Source organism: Mercenaria mercenaria, chromosome 6 (assembly GCF_021730395.1).
Source record: "Mercenaria mercenaria strain notata chromosome 6, MADL_Memer_1, whole genome shotgun sequence".
Taxonomy (NCBI): domain Eukaryota; kingdom Metazoa; phylum Mollusca; class Bivalvia; order Venerida; family Veneridae; genus Mercenaria; species Mercenaria mercenaria.
Genome location: NC_069366.1, coordinates 62,821,792 through 62,844,518, shown reverse-complemented (window position 1 = coordinate 62,844,518; position 22,727 = coordinate 62,821,792). Strand labels below are relative to the sequence as shown.

At 35.9% G+C, this 22,727-nt stretch overlaps 2 protein-coding genes across 2 annotated transcripts in view; one reads left to right on the top strand and one right to left on the bottom strand.

Annotated features, from left to right (window-relative positions):
* The first annotated feature begins 1,704 nt into the window (after positions 1-1,704).
* On the top strand, positions 1,705-12,038 carry LOC123548707 (coactosin-like protein). Its single transcript, XM_045336209.2, has 4 exons — positions 1,705-1,888; positions 4,829-4,914; positions 9,282-9,439; positions 10,835-12,038. Exons 1-4 carry the CDS (start codon positions 1,812-1,814, stop codon positions 10,940-10,942), a joined length of 429 nt encoding a protein of 142 aa, XP_045192144.1. The 5' UTR covers positions 1,705-1,811; the 3' UTR covers positions 10,943-12,038.
* A 4,969-nt stretch (positions 12,039-17,007) lies between these two features.
* LOC123548708 (valacyclovir hydrolase-like) overlaps positions 17,008-22,727 on the bottom strand; it is a 31,227-nt gene continuing 25,507 nt past the window's right edge. Inside the window, exons 7-8 of the mRNA XM_045336211.2 lie at positions 21,821-21,944; positions 17,008-20,105 (exon numbers count right to left, since the gene is read on the bottom strand). Of these exons, the coding sequence (XP_045192146.2) occupies positions 20,015-20,105; positions 21,821-21,944 (215 nt within the window). The 3' untranslated portion in view covers positions 17,008-20,014. The remainder of the gene's footprint in view (positions 20,106-21,820; positions 21,945-22,727) is intronic.

Genomic DNA, 22,727 nt, shown 5'->3' with positions numbered 1-22,727 from the left:
CTGAATGTAATCAAAATGGACTTATATCAGTTAGTACTTATCATTTGAAATTGCATTATTGTCATCAGTTGGACTGAGACAATCAGGGTAGATAACTATGGACTGACTTTATGTCAAGTTACCTCCCTTTATTTAAAATTAAAATGGTTATATCACGGTACTAATGAAGATACTGATCTGAAATTTCATTTATGTCAACAGATGGAATTGGACAATCAGTGAAGATACATACTGACTGAATTTATGACAAATTACCTCCCTTTATTTTTTATCTAAATGAATACATCTTAGCAGCTTCTAATGAGATTGGTTTGAAATTTTATTTATGTCTTCAATGGAAAGAAATAGTCATGTTAGATAACTCTTGACTGAACATTTATCGATATGAATACTTTTCTAATATATTGTTGTATAGGCTTGTACTCTGTATCTTTCACATGCGTATACCAATGCATGATTACCTCCTCTGATTTGAATAAAAATGGATTTATCTCGGTAAATATTTATAGAACTCATTTGAAATTTCATTATTGTCTTTAGTTGGACTGAGGCAATCCGGGTAGATAGCTATTGACTGATTTTGTGTCAAATTACCTCCCATTGTTTCAAATTAAAATGGGTGTATCTCAGTAACCAATGAAGATACTGATTTGAAATGTCATTTATGCCACAAGATGGACTCGGACAATCAGGGTATTTAACTTTTGACTGAATTTATGACAATTACCTCCCTTTATTTTATGTAAATGAATATATCTCAGCAGCATCTAAATGAGATTGGTTTTAAATGTTATTTAAGTCTTCCAGAGTAAGGAATAGTCATGTTAGTACAGAAATGCAGCATTTGAGCCTAGGACCCTCACATTTGATATGGAAATTGGCCTTGACTAGGTCAAAAGGGACTGTTACAAGAAAATATTAATCCTGATGATATTTAATGTGTATGCCTATGTGCTCTATGTCAAAACTTGATCATATCATTTTGAGCAATGGTACTCAGGTGAGCGATATAGGGCCATCTTGGCCCTCTTGTTTTAAAGACTTGTTTGGTGTCTTTCCGTATTTTTGTGCGTATTGAGGTAAAAAGTCTTCAGTGTCCATATATTTTCCTACTTCAACTTCTTAACTTATGATTCAATTGATGAACTGCGACCAAACTTTGACAACTGTATGCTGACTTCTACAGTTTGATTCAGCTGGCTACGCCTACCCAAAGTTCTTGTCGAAATGTAGCAACTTTTTCACAAGGGTTCCCTACTTACATTTGAAAGGCTCTGCTCGAGCTGGCGATTGATTTAGGCCTTACAGTTTCCATTAGACTGCGTCGCTATTGCAATAGAGAGAATACATGGTGTGGTCGAATGAAGTAACAAACAACCAAGGAACATTCTAGTTGACATACATGGGGATGATTCTCACTAATACTGTCGATTTTCGCAAAGCTATCACCTCAGTCCTGAACCCAAATAACGTTTAACTCGACCAAATTTAACACATAAACTGAATAAAATGTTTAACCATGCGTCAGTTTATTTTCTAACAATGTCTATATATTGTATATTATAAACTCCATTACATAACATTATATGTAAACTATATATTAAGTGAATCTCTAAACGGATTTGTTGTTACTGACAAAATCATAGTCATAGTGTTAAACTTTTTGATCGACCCCTGATAATTGTATATATTGGATGACACATTGTTATAAGTACGGAAGTGAAAGAGAGATCGGCGAGAGCTGGACGTAAAGTTACTAATTTCCCTTAATTTGGTTTAACAAGAAAGTGTAAAAAATCTCATTTTCAAAAATGGCTAAAATGGAGGACAGAGATGCTATTTGTGAGGCTTATAATGATGTGAGAGACGATAACTCGGAAACAAACTGGTATGTGCATTTTTTAGACTTTTTCTTTCTAGTATTATAACTTTTTTATGTATTATACACTTACGAACTGATTCTTGTACAAATTTTGACACTTCTATAGAAAATGACAAGAAAAACAAATTTGGTATAAATTCTTTCATTAAGCCCTTTTTTATCGATTTAAAAAGTAATACCGAAAGCGCCACGCCCCCAAATTATATACATGCACGAAAGACGGATGTTTTTAAACGCTGACTGGTGTAAATGAGAGACTAATTTTTGTCATTGTGTTCTGTACAAGTCACACAATGAAATGAATATGAATTTCCTTGCGTGACAATGAGAGTATACATGTACATTACGACAGTTTTGTACATGTCGGAGCGCGGTACATGTACATCCGATGCGTCATAGTTCATGCAGGCCTAGGATCGATAGCACGATAAAATTTCGTTTTATTTTCTTGAACCTGTAAAATAAAACTTTTTTCATGAATAAACAGGTATAACCATGGTTTTATTATAAACTTGCTGTGCAATAAATAGAGATGAAGTGTAAGAGACTTTGGAAACCACGTTTTAACAAGGTTTCGTAATGTTTAATTAACGTGCGTGGGTAGCGTTTGGGGGTGGGGGGGGGAAATCATCAAAGTTGCGCCCAACTATTCTGGAAAAGGAATATCAGTTTTTTTTTCTGATTTGGGCCCCGAAATTGCACCAGAAACCACCATTTTACATCTATATTTCAAACACTTTAGGGTTAGACTACCCTGAACCCACTCGCAGGAATGGGGTACCCGCTTCCTTACATATGCGTCCCGCCGATAAAACTTTCGCGCTCGAAATTCCTGGATGCAGGCCTATGTATGCCGAATTTCAAGCTTTGATGATGGAAGAAGACCTTGGATGCCCTAAGACACGGGTTGAGAACTTCATAGAGCCACTGACCTTCCACACATGATGTTACGAGCAGACGACATATGCAGAATGTCCAGAAACTTGGGAATTTGATTTGTCATGTAAAGCATTATAGATCTAAATAGTTATATGCATTCATATAAAAATTCTGTTGATCATTTCATTATACAGTGCACTCTCTGTAAAACGTCGCCGGAAATACTAACGTTGTTGTTTAGTGTCTGTTGCACGGGAAAGTTAATTTACTAAGAAACTGATAAAGCTAGAAAGAAAATATACATGTATGCTTTTGTATAGCCTAGGTATTAATAGATGTATTTTATGTACGAAGAAAAGGTATTATATGGAACTAAGCACTGCTTTGAAACTATTTTAAGATTTATTACATGCATAGTAAAGAGAACCACAGCATATATGAAGGCTTAAAACAACTTTTTTTTGTTAAAAAGAGAGGGACCGCAAACACATTGTTTTTACACCCTGGCCTGTCTAAACACCCAAAGGAGATTTTATCATGATTTTAAAGTCATGCTATAAAGTTCAATTGATAGTTATAAACGCATGCTCCGACTAGTTATAACCCTTACCCTGCTACATTTCCATAATGAACTTGTCCATCTTTCAATTTGAACAGTACCATTAACTTTTAAAAGGAATGCTTACCAAAAAGATATTGACTGAATGGCGAACAGTGCAGATCATGATCAGACTGCACGGCTGTGCAAGCTGATCATGATCTACACTGGTCGCACAGGTACTCAGTCGTGTCCAGCATGATCAGGGTCAGGCATTGAGTTCGAGAACTAGTCTAATCAGATTGCAGTTTTGTCATTGGCCAGAACAAGGTGGCCCGGGGGTCAGAGTCAACCAATTTCACGCTGGCCATTTGAGACTTGTCTCCATACTCAGATTTTCTCAGTATATTAACATAATTATGGAGTCTATCGTAACAGCTAGTTTCGCTACGTTAGTTCAGAAGTTTATTTTTGTGAAACTAAGTTTTCGGTGAAACAGCGCGCTGGTACGGGAAGTCCGTCCTTGAGAGATTGTTTGCTCGCCATCGACAACCCTATGGCTCTCAAACATCAGCCCAAACCACTTCACAATTTATATTTCCGGTAAATACATGTAGGTCGTTTCTCGGTAAAGTTCATGTATAGTTTGTTCGTTTTTTTTTTTTTGTTGTTGTTGGTGGTTTTTTTTTTGGGGGGGGGGGGGGGGGGAGGGTAATTCTAGTATTTGAACGTTTAGCCGAAATGATCTTTTCTTTAATTTCAGAGCGTTGTGTTTCGACAATCTCGAGTGTCATTATAAGGTTCAAATATAGCTTAACTTTCTTTCTCCAGACTTTTTAAAAGCGATCAAAATTAATTTTTAGTTAATCTCTACGCAATGCTATTTAGTCGACAGAAAATCTTATAACGTGTTACAAAAATATTTTAAGTACTTAATTAAAGTACTTGACATCTAAGTGGTCGACACTTGTTGACATTGCGCATTTGCATTCTTTTGATACAATAAAGCTAATAAAAGCTATAAATTTATTGAAGCGTCTTTAGGTAAGGGTCTATTAAAATGATCATTTTAAACTAGGTATGCCTTGTTTTAGAAAATAATCCACGAAAATTCACAAATGATCGGAAAGACGGGGTCAAACGTTAAACATTCTACTTATCAACCAGGTCTGCAGGCCCCTATTTTGTGAACCTTGACCCCCAGTAATCAACCATCTCTACTCGTGCATAGATACAATTTGGATACGAAGATGAAAATAACTAAAAATAGAATCTGAAAAGTAGATCCCTCGGAACCAAGGGCTATAAAAATAAATGTATTTTATACTTCTTTGCTCGGAAGCACCGAGAAAAAGGCAGACAGTGAAAATTGCGTACTCGGTTTGGTTAAGTGTGTTCATGAGCAGTAATGGAAAATGCAACACTGCCCATGCCCCCTAGCACCGGCTTAAGCAGTATTCAGTATAACAACACTGAGATGAAGTATGGGCGACTTTTTACTAAAACCAGTTTGATATTCTATGTTTCAGGTGCTGCTTGAAGTATAATGAAAGTAATAGCCTCTCCCTGCACAGTATAGGAGTAGATTTCGATGAACTAAAAGCAAACTTTGGTGGTTAGTATTACAAACGCCATTCTCATTCATCAGATGTTCGACATGGTACCCGAGACGAACTATGATAGACTCTGGTATGCGAGAATGCATAAATGCAAAATATAGATTTTTGTTGTCCCTTCCTTTTTCAATGTCTGTTCTTGTTTGGATTTCTGACTTAGAATGGCTGATGGGCATGTAAGACCCTAATTTGACCACTCCTAGGAGGGAATATTCTTTTAAGTTCCGAAGACCAATCCATAAAAGATTTCAAAAACGGTTAAATAGATTTTAACCCCTCTTGATACTGGTTATTGCACTCTGCAAATAATATGGACCTTTTATTTTTATACTCGGTACGAACGATATTTAAGGAACATTAATTGAATTAAATAGAAGTTCAAATAATTAGGGAGAGGTTCAAACAACTGAGTTTCTATTAATTTTGCGTTCTGTGAGACTACGAAGACCGCGAGTAACAGTTACAAGGTAACCTGACCAGTGTTTGGATTTATCCAGCGAGGTCTTTATATACAGGGTTGATATATTCTAAATTGAATCAAACCTGTGCTAAAGGCCACCTTTAAATATAGGACACAAATATAAAACTTGCTTAAAAGGCCACTATTTTGTCTTCTCGTTCAGCCAAAATACAGTCAAATTTGCTCGAAAGACCACGTCTATTAAGAGACCACTTGCATTAAATCTTTAGTCCCCTTTTGTGTCGTTAAAGAACACATTTTGTTGTTTTAAGAGACCACTTATGTTAAGGGACCACGTTTTGTCCTTCCCTAATGTGAGTTATACTGTAGAGTAAATTTACCTGCTTTGAGAAATCACCTGTCAGCGATGGCTACATTTTTCATTTCCCAAATCTGGTCATTATAGACAGGTATGACTGTACGTAAAATAGTTCAGATTTAGCTTTACTAAGACAGATTATTTTCAAACATACTGACTGGAATGTTGATGTATCATTTTGCTAGTTTATATGCATTACTATCTGAGTTAAAAATTGAAATTGTGATATTTTCCGGGAGATATGTTCCATTGATCTATATCTTTACCACTCCAATTGTACGGATATAAAGTTTATTGAATGTTTTCTTAATCATTCATGCAATCATAAATTGTACAAAAATAAGCTGCATGTATAAGTCCATGTAAACGTTTGGTAACGTAAATATATTTGTAATAATTGCATTTAAATTGCATGCAGGTGTTCAAAAACAGGAAGAAAACACTGGTCTATAAACGTGCTTAAAATTAAGCGTTTTAACAAACGTATTTAAAGTTTAACATTTGAATAACGTAAATGCAATTAAGGGTTGAATTACATGTCTCGGTTTAACTTGTATAGATAGTTTGGTAATAATTGACCGCAGGGACATCGGCTGTTACGTGGTATATATGTCTGAAGGTGGTCAGGTTTATGGTGTTACTTAATACATTGTGTACAAGACTGTTTTGACCGTTAAAATTAACTCTTTTTCATTGTATGTAAAATTGTAAACAGCAAATATGTTTATGCTAAAGGCACAGGTTTATATGATTCACAAATGACACAGAGCGCACCCTGTTTGCTCGGGTAACTGGGTACATTTCTAATCTGGAGGGCGCAAGTTCGATTTAGGTGAGGTAGGTCACGTGGCTTTTTCTTATGGTTTGACAGAGTAATGTACGTCTAAACTCAAGTCATTTTTCATTCAAACGGGAAAATTGTGAGCTATTTGCGGAGACCTGATTCTGTACGGAATTCAGGAGCACTGTCTAGGTCAGCGGTTCGCCGGTAAAGAACCGCATTGCTGTTGAAAAAAAAATGTGTATCGAGAAAATGCTTGAAATTCATGTTGCAAAATAAGGCTATACACACAAGCCAAATGAAGATCATAGTGTCCTAAACAAGTACCATCACAAAAGAACATTGGCTGCATTCTCGGGGTCGATTGTTAAGGAATTCAGCTATAGGTTAATATGAGAATCAGTTTCGTCTAGAATAGCCAGTAGTAGATGCAGCCGTGGCAGCAACGGAGTTGTGACCTCCGTCCTAACATCTTTATGACTGAAACTGTCGTTCCGCCGCTGCATGAGTTTTAGGATAATCTATACAAAAAATGTAAATGGTTCTGTTTACAGTCAAACCTTTATATACATACCATACTTGGTAAGACCAAAAAGTGTCTTTATTTACAGGCTAGAAAACATATCGGAAATAAAACTAGCTGGCCTTTACAGCCAGGTGATCTCTGTTCACAGCAATAATAGCTGCATTCGTGGTGTGAACAGCCATGTGGTCTCTGTTCACAGTAAGTTTGACTGTAGTCGTGGCGTGAACGGCCATGTGGTCTCTGTTCACAGCAAGTTTGACTGAAGTTGTGGTCTGAACGGCCATGTGATCTCTGTTCACAGCAAGTTTGACTGTAGTCGTGGTGTGAACGGCTATGTGGTCTCTGTTCACAGCAAATTTGACTGTAGTCGTGGTGTAAACGGCCATGTGATCTCTGTTCGCTGCCAGTTTGACTGTATTTGTGGTGTGAACGGCCATGTGTTCACTGTTCACAGCAAGTTTGACTGTAGTCGTGGTGTGAACGGTCCTGTGATCACTTTTCGCAGCAAGTTTGACTGTATTTGTGATGTGAACGGTCAGCAAGTTTGGCTGTATTTGTGGTGTGAACTGTCAGCAAGTTTGACTGTATTTGTGGTGTGAACGGTCATCAAGTTTGACTGTATTTGCGGTGTGAACGGTCAGGTTATCTCTGTTCACAGCAAGTTTGGCTGTATTTGTGGTGTGAATGGCCAGGTGATCTCTGTTTACAGCAAGTTTGACTGTATTTGTGGTGTAAATGGTTTCTTTCACCTTTGCTGCCAGCGTCAGAAATGTAACGAAAGTGGAGATTTCGATACAGTTATGTGTTAGTTGCATCAAAAAGCTGATTGGTATTATTGATTTATACGGGTACATGTAAGCCTATGTTTAAAAATGTCGGCGAACAAAATAACTAATCCGAGTATTTAAACCAGGAAATACGAAATATTGTACAATGGCATGTCACAGTTGATAAAAAAAAACTCACATGAGAAAGTAAGCTTGATATGTCACAGTGGTATAAATGATTTGAACAAGGCCCTTTTGTCTATCAAAAGGACTATCTTGACATTTCATCAAACAGTAAGCAGGATATGAGTTCAACGTGCAACTTGATAGATAAAATAATGATTAAATTATTATTATAACGATGAGGGTCGTTCAATAAATCGTATCCTTGACAAACTTGATCGAAAATACAAGATTGAAAAAAAAAGGGTAAATGTACGTTCATCTAACAAACTTTGCTCAGTAAAGCCCCGACCGATTAAGCAGAAGTAAAATATGTATTCGTCGTTTAGTGACCGTTCCCGTTTCATTACTTAACTGCAATGGTGAAGGGCCTTACCATAAGCTAGTAAAAACGAGTTGCTCCTAAACAAAACTTTTCAATAGAGCAAAACTATTGCATCTTATGATAAAACAGATAAATAAACTTACGCGACGGAATTTGTATTTTGTCGTCATTTCGCAAGCTACAGTAATATTCTCGAATTTCTGAGTTCTAAAGTTACTCGATTTACAGCCATGATAGCTGGGACCTTCCCCTTTTTAGCTCAACTATTCAAAGAATAGGTAGAGCAATTGCACTTATTCACTCATCGGCGTCGGCATCCCAATTTTGTACGTAGATTAGGTAGCTATTCCACTTTTGCACTATTCGGTTTCGGTGTCCGCATTTGCTAATGTTTTGCATGTCAGCCGTAGTTACTACTTTGGGGAGTGGATTAAAACCTAACACACATCGTCGACTTTTTTCCACGATGCCCTAAATCCATTTTTTGTGTGCAAAATTGAGCTTTTAGTGTCATTAGGTACGTCTGTGTAACCTCTTTGTGACCCTGTGGTTATATTTTAGTTCAGCAAGACTGTAATAGTCATTTACACTCATATCTTTAAACGATGTTTTCCTAAACTATCAAAAAGCTAGTTACGGCATTTGTGGAAATACGGTGACGACATTCTGTGACGAACTGATATGCAGTACACAGGTTCCAAAACTCTGCGTTTTTTTTTTAATTATGCCCTTTTATCGTATGAGCAATTTTTAGTTATTTTTATGTAGGCTTACAACCTGGTATCTCAGTACCAAGAAATGGGAATGGAGAGGATCGGACATGCATTGAACAGATTCCATAACTCTACTTTTGAGTTTTTACAAAATTACACCCCCTTTTCGACTTTGGTATTTATTCTTTTAACACCCCTTTTCCGACTTTGGTATTCATTCTTTTAACTGCCTATACAAGGGTGTTGAATTGTCGAGCGTTGCCGTCCTTCCACATATCTTGATTTATTTCAGACGATGAACGAGTGTACGCATATCTTAGAGTACAGACCGGAGACGAATTGAGTAAAAGAATGAAGTTTGCCCTCATTACCTGGGTTGGTCCAAGCGTGTCTGCAATGAAGAAGGCAAAAATGAGCACAGAAAAAGCATCTGTAAAACAAGTCTTTTCTGTACGTATATTAACTGCTCAAGCTTTATATGTAATATTACAAGCTTTATATGTAATATTACAAGCTTTATATGTAATATTACTTTAACCATTCCAGTTCGCCTGCTAGTAAACTGAAAAACTTTCACTCACTCTTGAAATTCTAAAAAAATAAAAATAAGGGTAAGTAAAAAGGATATTTTTTTTTCTAAAAATGGTAATGGTAGGTAAAAAAATATATACTTATTATTTCAAAAAATATAAAGCCTTGGGGTAGACAAGGTCTTTGTTAATGATAAAAAAGACGATTTGCATTTAACACCTATCTTAAACGGATTTTGTAAAATACAAACATGTAAACTTTACGAATTATACTGCTTATTAAAATATTCGGACAGTTGGCACATACACTGAAACAAGAGCACCGCCTTGCGGATGCTAACACTCGTCTGATTTTTTTTTGTATAATAGAAAAAATGACTTACCCATGATTTTCTATGTCCAAAAAGGGCCATAATTCTTGCAAAAAGCAGGATGGAGTTATGTTTCTTGATGTACAGAGTCAGCTTATGATGGTGAACAACAGTTGCAAGTTTCAAAGCAATAGCTGTGATGGTTTAGGAGAAAAGTTTACCTAAACATAAAACTTAACCAATAAATCTGATATTTTCTAAGTTCAAAAGGGGCCATAATTCTTGCAAAAAGCAGGACAGAGTTATGTTTCTTGCTGTACAGGTTCAGCTTATGATGGTGAACAAGTGTTCCAAGTTTTAAAGCAATAGCTTTGATAGTTTAGGAGAAAAGTTGATCTCAACATAAAACTTAACCAAGAAATCTGATATTTTCTAAGTCCAAAAGGGGCCATAATTCTTGCAAAAATCAGGATGGAGTTATGTCTCTTGCTGTACAGGGTCAGCTATTGATGGTGAACAAGTGTTGCAAGTTTCAAAGCAATACTTTTGATAGTTTATGAGAAAAGCTGGCCTAAACATAAAACTTAACCAAGAAATCTGATCTTCTATGTCCAAAAGAGGCCGTAGTTCTTGCAAAAAGCAGGACAGAGTTATGTTTCTTAATGTACATGGTCAGCGTATGATGGTGAACAAGTGTTGCAAGTTTCAAAGCAATAGCTTTGATAGTTTATGAGAAAAGTTGATCTCACCATAAAACTTAACCAAGGAATCTGATATCTGACAGGGTCAGTTATTAATGGTGAACAAGTGTTGCAAGTTTCAAAGCAATACTTTTGATATTTAAGAGAAAAGCTGACCTAAACATAAAACTTAACCAGGCAACGCCCGACGCCGATGCCGATCAAGTGATGACAATAACTCATCATTTTTTTTTCTCAAAAAATCAGACGAGCTAAAAAAGAATTCGATGCATTCTTTGTCACTGTATTTTCTTCTTTTCACAGAACTTTGCTGTAGAAATGTTATGCGATAACTTACATGACGTAAAAGAGGACATCATTAAAAACGCAGTAATGAAAGCAGGGGGAGCTAACTACGGTACAGGCCAATGATCAGCATCATCACTATAGGATATTTTACAATTCATATCTAAATCATATTTCGACGTTGATCCAGTTTGCAAAATATTTCTTTTCAAACATTCTCTAACGAACAAAACAAAGCATAAAATTTGACAGAAATTTTGTGATTTCACTACCTGTGAATTGTCAGAACTGTGGTTTGAAGAGCAAAGGAAGATTTCAGTCCTGGACATAGTCACAACTTCACATATATTTTTTTCCATTTTTTCCAGCTAGAGTAGACAATCGCTGTTGCTCAAATTTGTTTTCAAATCAGTCTATTCCTTTTATGTAGCCGTATATGTATATTTCAAAACCGTCATGGTATTTACATTGAGTACTTCCGGAAGTCTTTTGGATGATCCGGGAAACTTGGCCAGTCATAAATGCATCAAATTATTCATTAAGTTCAAAGCTTGCTGTTCATCCAAGCCATATTCCTTTCACTACTCCGGGAACTGCTCCAAATATTTAGAGTAGTCTTCTATAGTGTGCCAAAGGTACAGTTTTGCTCTCATACCCAGCCCTATATATTTAGATCATCCATAATGAATAGGAGGCAAGACCCGCAAACAGATATCACGTGATAGACCTTCATGATATTGTAAATTCACAAACCAACACAGTCTTGTCGAAACGTGTTTTGCTTTAGTAAGCTTCTTCAGTTGACAATATATGAAATACACAATGATACATGAAATATGGAAATGATGTCGACGCGCAAAAACCATAGACCTTCCACACGTTTCAAACATTCAAGAATACTAGTCGTCTTCAAGCAGAGCACATAATTATGTTTTGAAATAGTCTTGCCTAATAAGCTGAAGCAGGCGGTTATCAAGGAATATGATAAAAAATGGTCTTTATAAGATTATTATACAAAAAAGATAATCGAGTATGACAAAAATTTGTATTTGTACTTAAATTATTACATGTATCTGTTTTGTCAACCTTAAAACTCCATGTTGAGTGTACCTCAATGTTACAAAAGTGCAATTTTCATTTAGCATGATGATGTTATGCACGTGACTTTTGTATTACATGTATAATTGTAAACTTCTTGTAAAATAAATATGAACAAAATGTATTTTGTGTCTTTGTTTATCGCAGGTGCTGGCAATTCCTAGTATATTTAAATCATGAAGCATTTTGCATTGAAACGTTTGGGAAGCAAAGACTAACGTCGAGCAATGAAGTATATGTTACCAAAAGCACGAGGATAACGGGAACGATACAATGATTTTACGCTTTACTTTTATACACGATTTCAACTGTATCGGTGACTACGTATAGGATAGACAACGAGTGCCGTTGTCTACGGGATATATACAACGAGCAAAGCGAGTTGTATATATCCCGTAGACAACGGCACGAGTTGTCTATCCGACTTAGACCACGTGACATAAAAACTGCAATTATTGAAAACTCTCCCACGCGTTCTATAGAAATTAGGATTAACGTGTTTTTATAAGAGTAATATCATCTTTGTACTGTTAGCGCTTAATTGTCAGTAGGGCATATGAAAGAATGCAGGTTATTTGTATAAATTCAGTTTTACTCAAATACTGGATTTACTAAGATTTAACGTTCATTAACACTTTGAGTCATTTGCAATCACAAAATTAATGCTAAACAGTTAAGTATGGATTTCTCAAAAATACTAAAAATTGGACTGCATGCTGAACAATTAGTTTTTGTGAGGAGTTTGCATGTTGGCGAAACACGATGACAGATACGTTGATTCGTTGATTCAAGATGATAGCCAGGTTATTTATTTATTTATTTATTTAGTTAGTTCTTTTTTATTTGTTTACTTTGTTTATCAGGATATAGTTAGTGCGTAGATGCTCGTAGGACTACGAATACCTTTTACTATATCGCGCCCTTCTTGTAAGAATGATGTAGTTGTTTTACTTTCTAACTGGGCCAAGTTGTTCGAAACTTTAACGGACTGTAATTTAGTTTAGTTTAGTTTATACTAATTTCTTTTAGCTCGATTTTGATGAAAGCTTTAACTGTTTAAGCTTATTGTAACCACTCTCGAGTCCGTTTCCTATGAAAACTAGTACTGGGGTCATATGAAAAGTCATGGTCGTGACCCAATGATTCTCGAACCCACGACCACTGCATTAAGCTGTTAAACTAACCGCCTGTTAAATTTCTATTTATGATACTAGTCTTGATGGGTGGGAAACACTAGTATGATGTTTTAATTTTACTGTAAAGATGGTTTAGTGTTTATAATCCTTAACAAGTGCATTTGATTTTCTAAGTTTTCTAAACTGTCGAAATCTACTGATAAAGTCAATCGACCGTTAACTCAATCGCCTGTTAAAGTTTCGAACAACTGGATCCAGTTGATTGCAAATGTAAGGATCGTGCTGACATGTCTTTTTTATAACAAGTGAACATAAAAAGTTACAACTGTTGGAAACGTTTCAGTGAATGTGTAAATTACGTTTTTACCCAGTTGGTTCTACACTACAAATATGTAGTTTATTGTAATTCATTTTTATTGATATCTAATAACATGGGGTCATTTTTACAATATTAATATTTAGACATTGTCAACTGAATTTACCTCCAAGTCAGTCTTATTTTTTATCCCATTGATAACTGGTGAGAATATTGCAAGGTCATTTAACTCCGGCGTTAGCCTGTATTGTTAGATGGTAAATTGGCACGAAATTCACGTGTTTTTTGCCAAAGTTTCCCCCGATATATATACAACGCTACTGTTGTATATGAAATATAGACGGGTACAAGTCTGCTTTGCGATTGGCTATTTACGGATTATCGTGGTCTAATGTCTAATTCTAAACATTTCAACTTGCAGTCTTTGTCTTGTTTTGCTCAGACCTCTTTGTCTAAAGCTGGCATGATAACATCCTCACCAGGCAAAAACAACATTACAAGTACAGTAAAACTGTATGTAGTATGCACTTGCAACATGTTACATTATCGCAGTCTAATTCTAAAACAGTTAAATAGGCTAACTATTACTAAAATTTGAAATATAAAAATATTGCTATTATGATGTAGTCTTTCTTTTTAAAAACATGGTTACCTGATTATCAGTCAGTTTGTTTCGTTGGGTTTAAAGTCGCAACATCAGAGTTTAAGTCATATAGCAACTTTTTGATTTGGGAGATACATCACAGGTGTCCCTACAGGTATGTTTCAGGCATGGGCGGGCCCCTGGGTGGAATCATACAGTTTCTTATTTGAGCTGAATACATTCCCCACATGAAGAATTCTACACACCAAGCAAACGGTTTCAAGCCCATATTGTTGAGCAACAAATGATTCGAAGTCAAAACCTGAACCACTCAGTCAAGGTAAACCCACCCTCTAAAAACACATATTTTGACTAGGGTTGTTAGATCGACTAGATTTGACCTAGTGATCTGATCTACTTTTCACACCCAGATGACCCAGTATTTAACTTGACCTGTAATCCATCCAGACAAACATTCTGATCAAGTTTCTTGTACACCAGGTCTAGAGTGATGGCAATATTTTACTATGATTTGACCCAGTGACCTTGTCTTTAACCCCTTTTTTGTCACCATTTCAATTTTGGACTTGGTTTCATCAAAAGATATTATGACGAGATTTCATGAATATCAGGTACAGAAAGATCTTTAGAGAACAAGAATTTTATACAATTTGACCAAGTGACCTAGTTTCTTACTTCAGATATCCCAGTTTGAACATAATCTTGAACACTAGATAAAGTTGAAAACATGACCTGTACAGGAAAACAAGATTTTCTTATGATGTGACCTAGTTTTTACTTAATTTCAAACCTGTCCTGGAATTCATCAAGACAAACATTGTAACCAGAATTCATGTAGAGATAGTACAACCACCTGCATGTCGGCGTTTTTTAATATTTGGCCCAGTGACCTAGTTGTGAAGCCCAGATGACCAAGTTTTCCATTTGACCTTGATTTTATCATGACAAACATTCTGGCAGATGGAAAAAGTGCTCACTTCAATGTTAACACATTCTCTATGTCATTTGACCCCGAAACCTTGTGCTTGATGCAGTAACCTAGTGTCTGACCCAGTGTCTGTCTCAGGAAGCTAGGGTCTGACCCAGTACCCTGGTGTTTGACCAAGTAACCTAGAGTCTGACCCAGTAACCTAGTGTCTGACCCAGTAACCTAGAGTCTGACACAGAAACCTAGTGTTTGACTAAGTAACATAGTGGCTGACTAAGTAACCTAGTGTTTGACCAAGTAACCTAGTGTTTGACCTAGTAACCTAGTGTCTGGCCCAGTAACCTAGAGTTTGACCCAGTAACCTAGAGTCCGACCAAGTAACCTAGTGTTTGACCCAGTAACCTAGTCTGACCCAGTAACCTAGTGTCTGACCAAGTAACCTAGAGTCTGACCCAGTAACCTAGTGTCTGACCCAGTAACCTAGAGTCTGACCCAGTAACCTAATGTCTGTCCCAGTAACCTAGTGTTTGACCCAGTAACCTACTGTTTGACTAAGTAACCTAGTGTTTGACCCAGTTACACCCATTATCCTAGAGTCTGACCCAGAAACTTAAGAGTTTGACCCAGTAACCTAGAGTCTGACCCAGGAAACCTAGCTACATAACCTAGTGTTTGACCCAGAAACTTAGTGTTTGACCCAGTAACACCCCGTATCCTAGAGTCTGATCCAGTAACCTAGTGCTTGAACCCAGTAACCTAGTGTTTGGTCCAGTAACCTAGTGTCTGACCCAGTAACCTAGTGTTTGAACCAGTAACCTAGTGTCTGACCAAGTAACCTAGTGTTTGACCCAGTGACATCGTGTTTGACCCTGTAACCTAGTGTTTGACCAAGTAACCTAGTGTCTAACCCAGTAACCTTGTGTTTGATTCAGTTATCTAGTGTCTGACCAAGTAACCTAGTATTTGACTCAGTGACATTGTGTTTGACCCAGTAACCTAATGTTTGACCCAGTAACCTAGTGTTTGACCCAGTAACCTAGTGTCTAACCCAGTAACCTTGTGTTTGATTCAGTAACCTAGTGTCTGACCAAGTAACCTAGTGTTTGACCCAGTAACATTGTGTTTGACCCAGTAACCTAATGTTTGACCCAGTAACCTAGTGTTTGACCCAGTAACCTAGTGTCTGGCCCAGTAACCTAGTGTCTGACTCAGTAACACCCAGTACCCTAGAGTCTGACCCAGTAACCTAGTGTTTGAACCAGTAACCTAGTGTTTCACCAAGTAACCTAGTGTTTGACCCAGTGACATTGTGTTCGACCCAGTAACCTAGTGTTTGACCCAGTAACCTAGAGTCTGACCCAGTAACCTAGTGTCTGACCCAGTAACCTGGTGTTTGACCCAGTAACCTTGAGTTTGATGCAATATAACCCATTATCAACCTTGTCCCAATTTTCCCATTAATCAGGAACAAAATGTGGCCTTCTGGAGTGTTTGCAAGTTTTTTAGATAAAGCTACAATCACACTGCCCCATATGGGTTTGTTGATGAGTCCAAGATAGAACTCATAACGCATCTGTAGAACTCCTAACTCATTTGTAAGTCATTAGTTATATCCGTTAAGAAATCAGGGGCATCCGGGGGCAAAGTTTGGAACATGCTGAAAATTTTGCCACGGATAATATATCAGTAATAAATCCAGAATAGTTCTGAAAATATTGTGACAGTCCTGAAGACGATCACTGTGGTGAAGAATGCGAGCGATTATGGTTTTATTCCAGTTCTAATAAGGTTCATTAAGTTCTATTACGATTGACTTAGAGATTTATAACACAACACATTTATCAAACCCACGTTTTTCCTTACACATGCAGAGCAATCAGCGGATGGGAATCCTGAACTCATTTGCAAGTGCATCCTGGACAGTGTGATTCTAGTTTAACCCAATAACTAATTTAAGATTTAATGAGGTTAATATTCTGACAATGGTTCTCTAAGATTAGGCCAACCTGTGCTCAACAGAGTGTCTACAGTAGACAATGATGCATGTTGCAGGACACACGTTGAAGACAATCATAATAGCTCACCTGGTGAGCTAAAAACAAACAACTGTTCTTTCACTTTTAGCTTTAATTATGTACACTTCTTAACAATCAGTCTAAATATCACTTTTTCTATATACATTCTACATAATAAAAATAACTAGAGGTGCTTTTGAGAAAAGCGCATTTCTCCCACAACTGCCTAAACATCTGAATAGTAAGTCTGTCTTTATATACTGTTTGCAGCCTACTGGTATCTGTTGGAGTTGGAGTAGGAGTAACCGGTCTACAACTCTGTATCAGTAATTATGTTCCAAGGGCCACAATTCCGAAGTGCCTGGGCCAGTTTGGCTAGTTATGGAACTATTGGCAAACAGATTTTGTTCAAGTTTGGTGAACATCGGATGAGAAATGTGCAACTTAGAGTGTGGACAAGCTTTGTGACAGACAGACAGACAGACACACACACACACAGACAGGAGTAAATGAACATGTCTCCCACTCCACTGTGTGGTGGGATAGATAATTATAACCTAATCAATTTCCCATCATCATTTGAAAAACATGATGATATTTTAGCCCACTGGATGCAACGACAATGACCCACTTAACAACTATTCAAAACAGGTAACAATTTAAGAACAGGAGGAAAGTGGTCATTAAGGTGGTATTAACACAGGTATAAACTAAAGGAGAAGCAATCAAGGTGTCAGTACAGACATAAAATTGTAAGAAGCAGCCATCAAAGTTTTAGTACTGATACAAAATACAAGAAGCAGTCATCAAGGCATCAGTACTGACTTTTTTTTTCAGGCTATCCACAATTTTGAAAAATGTTTCTTCGAATATTTCTTCCAAACAGAATTTACACTAAAAATAAAATCTAAATCATTAAAACATGGCATTTTAACATTTAACAAAACAGATTTTACTTTTTGCAGACAAAAACCTTTCACACTTACTTTATGCTACACAATGGAGTAGGGGTTGGTATTTTCAAATATCTGCTTAAGCAGATCATATTTGGTTCTGGTATTTTTTCTGACTGATATATATCATGATGAAAACAAAAGTTTTCAATATAGCACTTTATATCATCTAGTAGTATAAATTATAACAAAAAGAACTAAACATATAAAAATTCATGACATCATCTGTGCACTGCTGTGTTAATATTCCATCACTGCCACTTCTTTTTTTGTAATGCTATAAGAAACACCTGAGATTTGTCATCAGAAAAGCTGCAAATCTATCACAGCAAATGCTGTGAAATCATAAATTTTCATGGTTGACTATTTTTTGTGGGTTTTCTAGTTGTGTCAATCCACAAAATTAAATCGAAAGTGTAAAGTTTAAATTCATATTATGTTTAAAATTCCGGAATACATACTGCACAAAGTAAATTGTTGTACCCACAAATTTAAATGATTTAAAATTATATAGATTTCACAATAAACCTTTCACAAACAAGAGGACCATGATGGTCCTGAATCACTCACCTGTCTCAACATGACCCGATTTTCATGAAGATCCATTGAAAAATATGGCTTCTAGAGAGGTCACAAGGTTTTTCTATTATTTGACCTAATGACCTAGTTTTTGAAGGCACATGACCCAGTTTTAAACTTGACCTGGATATTAACAAGGTGAACATTCTCACCAATTTTCATGAAGATCTCATGAAGAGTATGGCCTCTAGAGAGGTCACAAGGTTTTTCTATTTTTATACCTACTGACCTAGTTTTGACCACATATGACCCAGTTTCAAACTTTATCTAGATATCATCAAGGTGAACATTCAGACAAATTTACATAAAGATCCATTGAAAAATATGGCCTCTAGAGTGGTCAAAAGGTTTTTTTATTTTTAGACCTACTGACCTAGTTTTTGACCCAGTTTCGAACTTGACCTAGATATCATCAAGATGAACATTCAAACCAACTTTCATACAGATCCCATGAAAAATATGGCCTCTAGAGTGGTCAAAAGGTTTTTCTATTTTTAGACCTACTGACCTAGTTTTTGACCCAGTTTCGAACTTGACCTAGATATCATCAAGATGAACATTCAAACCAACTTTCATACAGATCCCATGAAAAATATGGCCTCTAGAGAGGTCACAAGGTTTTTCTATTATTTGACCTACTGACCTAGTTTTTGATGGCACGTGACCTAGTTTCGAACTTGACCTAGATATCATCAACGTAAACATTCTGACCAATTTTCATGAAGATCCATTGAAAAGTATGGCCTCTAGAGAGGTCACAAGGTTTTTCTATTTTTAGACCTACTGACCTTGTTTTCGACCACACGTGACCCAGTTTCGAACTTGACCTAGATATCATCAAGATAAACATTCTGACCAACTTTCATAAAGATCCCATGAAAAATGTGACCTCTAGAGTGGTCACAAGCAAAAGTTTACAGACGGACGGACGCCACACGATCACAAAAGCTCACCTTGTCACTTTGTGACAGGTGAGCTAAAAAGTAACAAAATATATTATACTTGAAACATTGCTAAATACTATAAGCTATTTCAAGAAAAAAAAAACAACAACAAAATGATCCATTACATTGTAACAAACTGAGATTTTTCACAAAAATGTATCAATTGAAACAGCAGTTATTATAAATAATCAGTTTAACATTAATCACTCCCTGAAAATGCACCAAATATGTTCAAAATGTAAATATAAAATTATCTTTTAAATATTCTTTTTTTACTACAATTAAACTTTTGAAGTCACTACAAGTATATCTCAATCAACAAAGCTACCTAAGGATTTATTCTATATACACACCATATAGGCAGAGATTTTTTTCATATCTCTTTGAAGTATGTACCAGCATATACAAGACTAAAATGCATTTCCTATTACTATTAATGTCTCTTATTCTTTTCTGTCATTGGAATCTTTTCAAGCATGTTTTAACAACAATTAATTAAATGATAAAAATTATGGCACTGTTAGAAGTATTCTGCATTTTTTTCTTAAATCTTTCTGCCATGTTTTAGAAATCTAAAATCTCTATGTAGTACATACATGCAGTAGCACAACTACTTCAAGTTAAATCAACGTTTTAAGAAATGCTCGACGAGAAAGTTGAATTCTCGATAATATTTCTGGTGTATGTTGTGTTTTCCTTCTGGCATTATGTACAGTCTGAAACAGAAAAATTACAAAGACCTTCATAATGCAGTTAAACAAGCAAATTCTCATATCAATGTCAGACTTTTCAAAAATGAGAGATTTCTTGATAATGTGGCACTTGACTCCAATAAGTCCCGGGGTGTTCAAAGATAATCCATTATAAAATTATCTTGAGGTGTATTGCAAAGTAATTATGAGCTACCTCTGTTGGAAAATAAACAGTGTTGATTGTATTAAGGTCAACAGCAACATTATAAAAGTTTACTAATATTTACTCATTGATTTGTTTAATATCAAAACAAAAAACTCCAGCTGCCTTTCACACACTGTTATTTAGTTAAATATGAAAAATTCACAAGGGATCTATTTTTGCTATATTAGGTAACTGTATACCTGAAAGTAAATACTTGCAGGTGCTTTAACTGTTATAAATGGTTCTGTATAGTTATCATGTTGGCCAGCTTTTGCAGTATTCTTCCTCATAAACTGTTTCTAGTTGGTCAGGTATCATGAAACTGTTTTTAGTTAGCTATTATATCAGGACTTATTACTATTGAAAAACAGCATACATCTCATACAGTGAAACAGTTTACTGTAAAAGTACATATTTCTGCTAGATCAAAATTTCGCAAATTTGAAATATTGAGTATGTACATAAAAAAATTACACATTGTAAAGCCTTACCTTTAGACTGTTTAACATAAAAATTGATCTCTATAAATTGTATGTATGTTTTAACACCTCTTACTACATGTAAACCTCAACAACTTTAAACCTTTTACAAACACAGCTTTACATGCAACATAAATCCAGTTGCAGAAATACCAGTGTTTAAATCAAACACACTGCAAACATGAAAGTCATTCTAAATTAAACAGTTATGTGGTTTGTTCTGTTTGTGTTAAAATTCTAATTTTTATATTACAGATTATGTACAACCCATGTATTAAAAAGCTGAAGCAAGCAGATTGACTCTTCTACAATTCACACATTTAAAACCTTGTAAATATACTCAATATTTCAAATTTGCGAAATTTTGACCTAGCAAAAATATGTGTTTTTACAGTAAACTATTTCACTGTATGAGATGTATGCTGTTTTTCAATAGTAATAAGTCATTATATAATGGCTGGCGTTAACCTTACCAGTGCACTGCACTGTACTTACCTCAACTTCTCCATATGAATCAAAGGTGAAGTATAAAAAGATCCCAGACACAATTTTTTGTCTCCAATCAAAGTCAGAGAGAGTATGGACCTTAAAGGTCCAATACTAAGGGAAAGTGAGTTGGCAATTTTTTTCATAGCCAGTGCATAGACTTCTGCAAGACACTAAATAATGAAGATTGGCAGGTCAAAATTTACAGAAGGTCTTTGGAACTCAAAGAAATGTATGTGTATTATGTTGAAATTTCAATGAATCGACAGAATGACCCCCCAGGTCTTTTTAACTTTCTTCATATTTCATAGAAAAATAATTGTAAATATACTGCGATTTATTTCGAATTTCTACATACCAACTTTCATTTTCCAATAAAATGAAATAGTTTCTGTGCTTTTTAAAAGAAATTAAAATGTTCACTTTCCTTAGTATTGGACCTTTAATCCAAGGTTTGAACTGAAGGCCCCATGATCCAAAGATCTGCACCTGCCGTTTTTATCAAAGTAGATGGGCTACGTAAAACACTATCAATATACATGTATTAAAGAAATCAAGCCATATTTCACCTTGAGCCTTTGATGTTATGATGCAGGTAGTCAGGATGCTCTAGAGGCACAAGGGGATCCTTCATGCCATGTATTATCAATGTCTTGGCTTTTATCTTCTCAACTTCAGCAATACATATATCTCCTGTAACATAAAACTGCAATACATATAACTCCTGAAACATAAAATTACCTTATCTACAAAGCCTATTACATAATACTGCCATATATAAATCTTCTTTAACATAATACTGACATATCTATACCTCATGTAACATAATACTGCAATACATACATCTCCCCTAACATAATACAGCCATATCTATCCTCCTGTAATATAAAACTGCCGAACATACATCTCCTGTAACATAATACTGCCATACATACAGCTCCTGTAACATAACACTGCCATACATACAGCTCCTGTAACATAACACTGCCATACATACAGCTCCTGTAACATAACACTGCCATACATACAGCTCCTGTAACATAACACTGCCACACATACATCTCCTGTAACATAATACTGCCACACATACAGCTCCTGTAACATAACACTGCCACACATACAGCTCCTGTAACATAACACTGCCACACATACAGCTCCTGTAACATAACACTGCCACACATACAGCTCCTGTAACATAACACTGCCACACATACATCTCCTGTAACATAATACTGCCACACATACAGCTCCTGTAACATAACACTGCCACACATACATCTCCTGTAACATAACACTGCCACACATACATCTCCTGTAACATAATACTGCCACACATACAGCTCCTGTAACATAACACTGCCACACATACAGCTCCTGTAACATAACACTGCCACACATACATCTCCTGTAACATAATACTGCCACACATACAGCTCCTGTAACATAATACTGCCACACATACTGCTCCTGTAACAT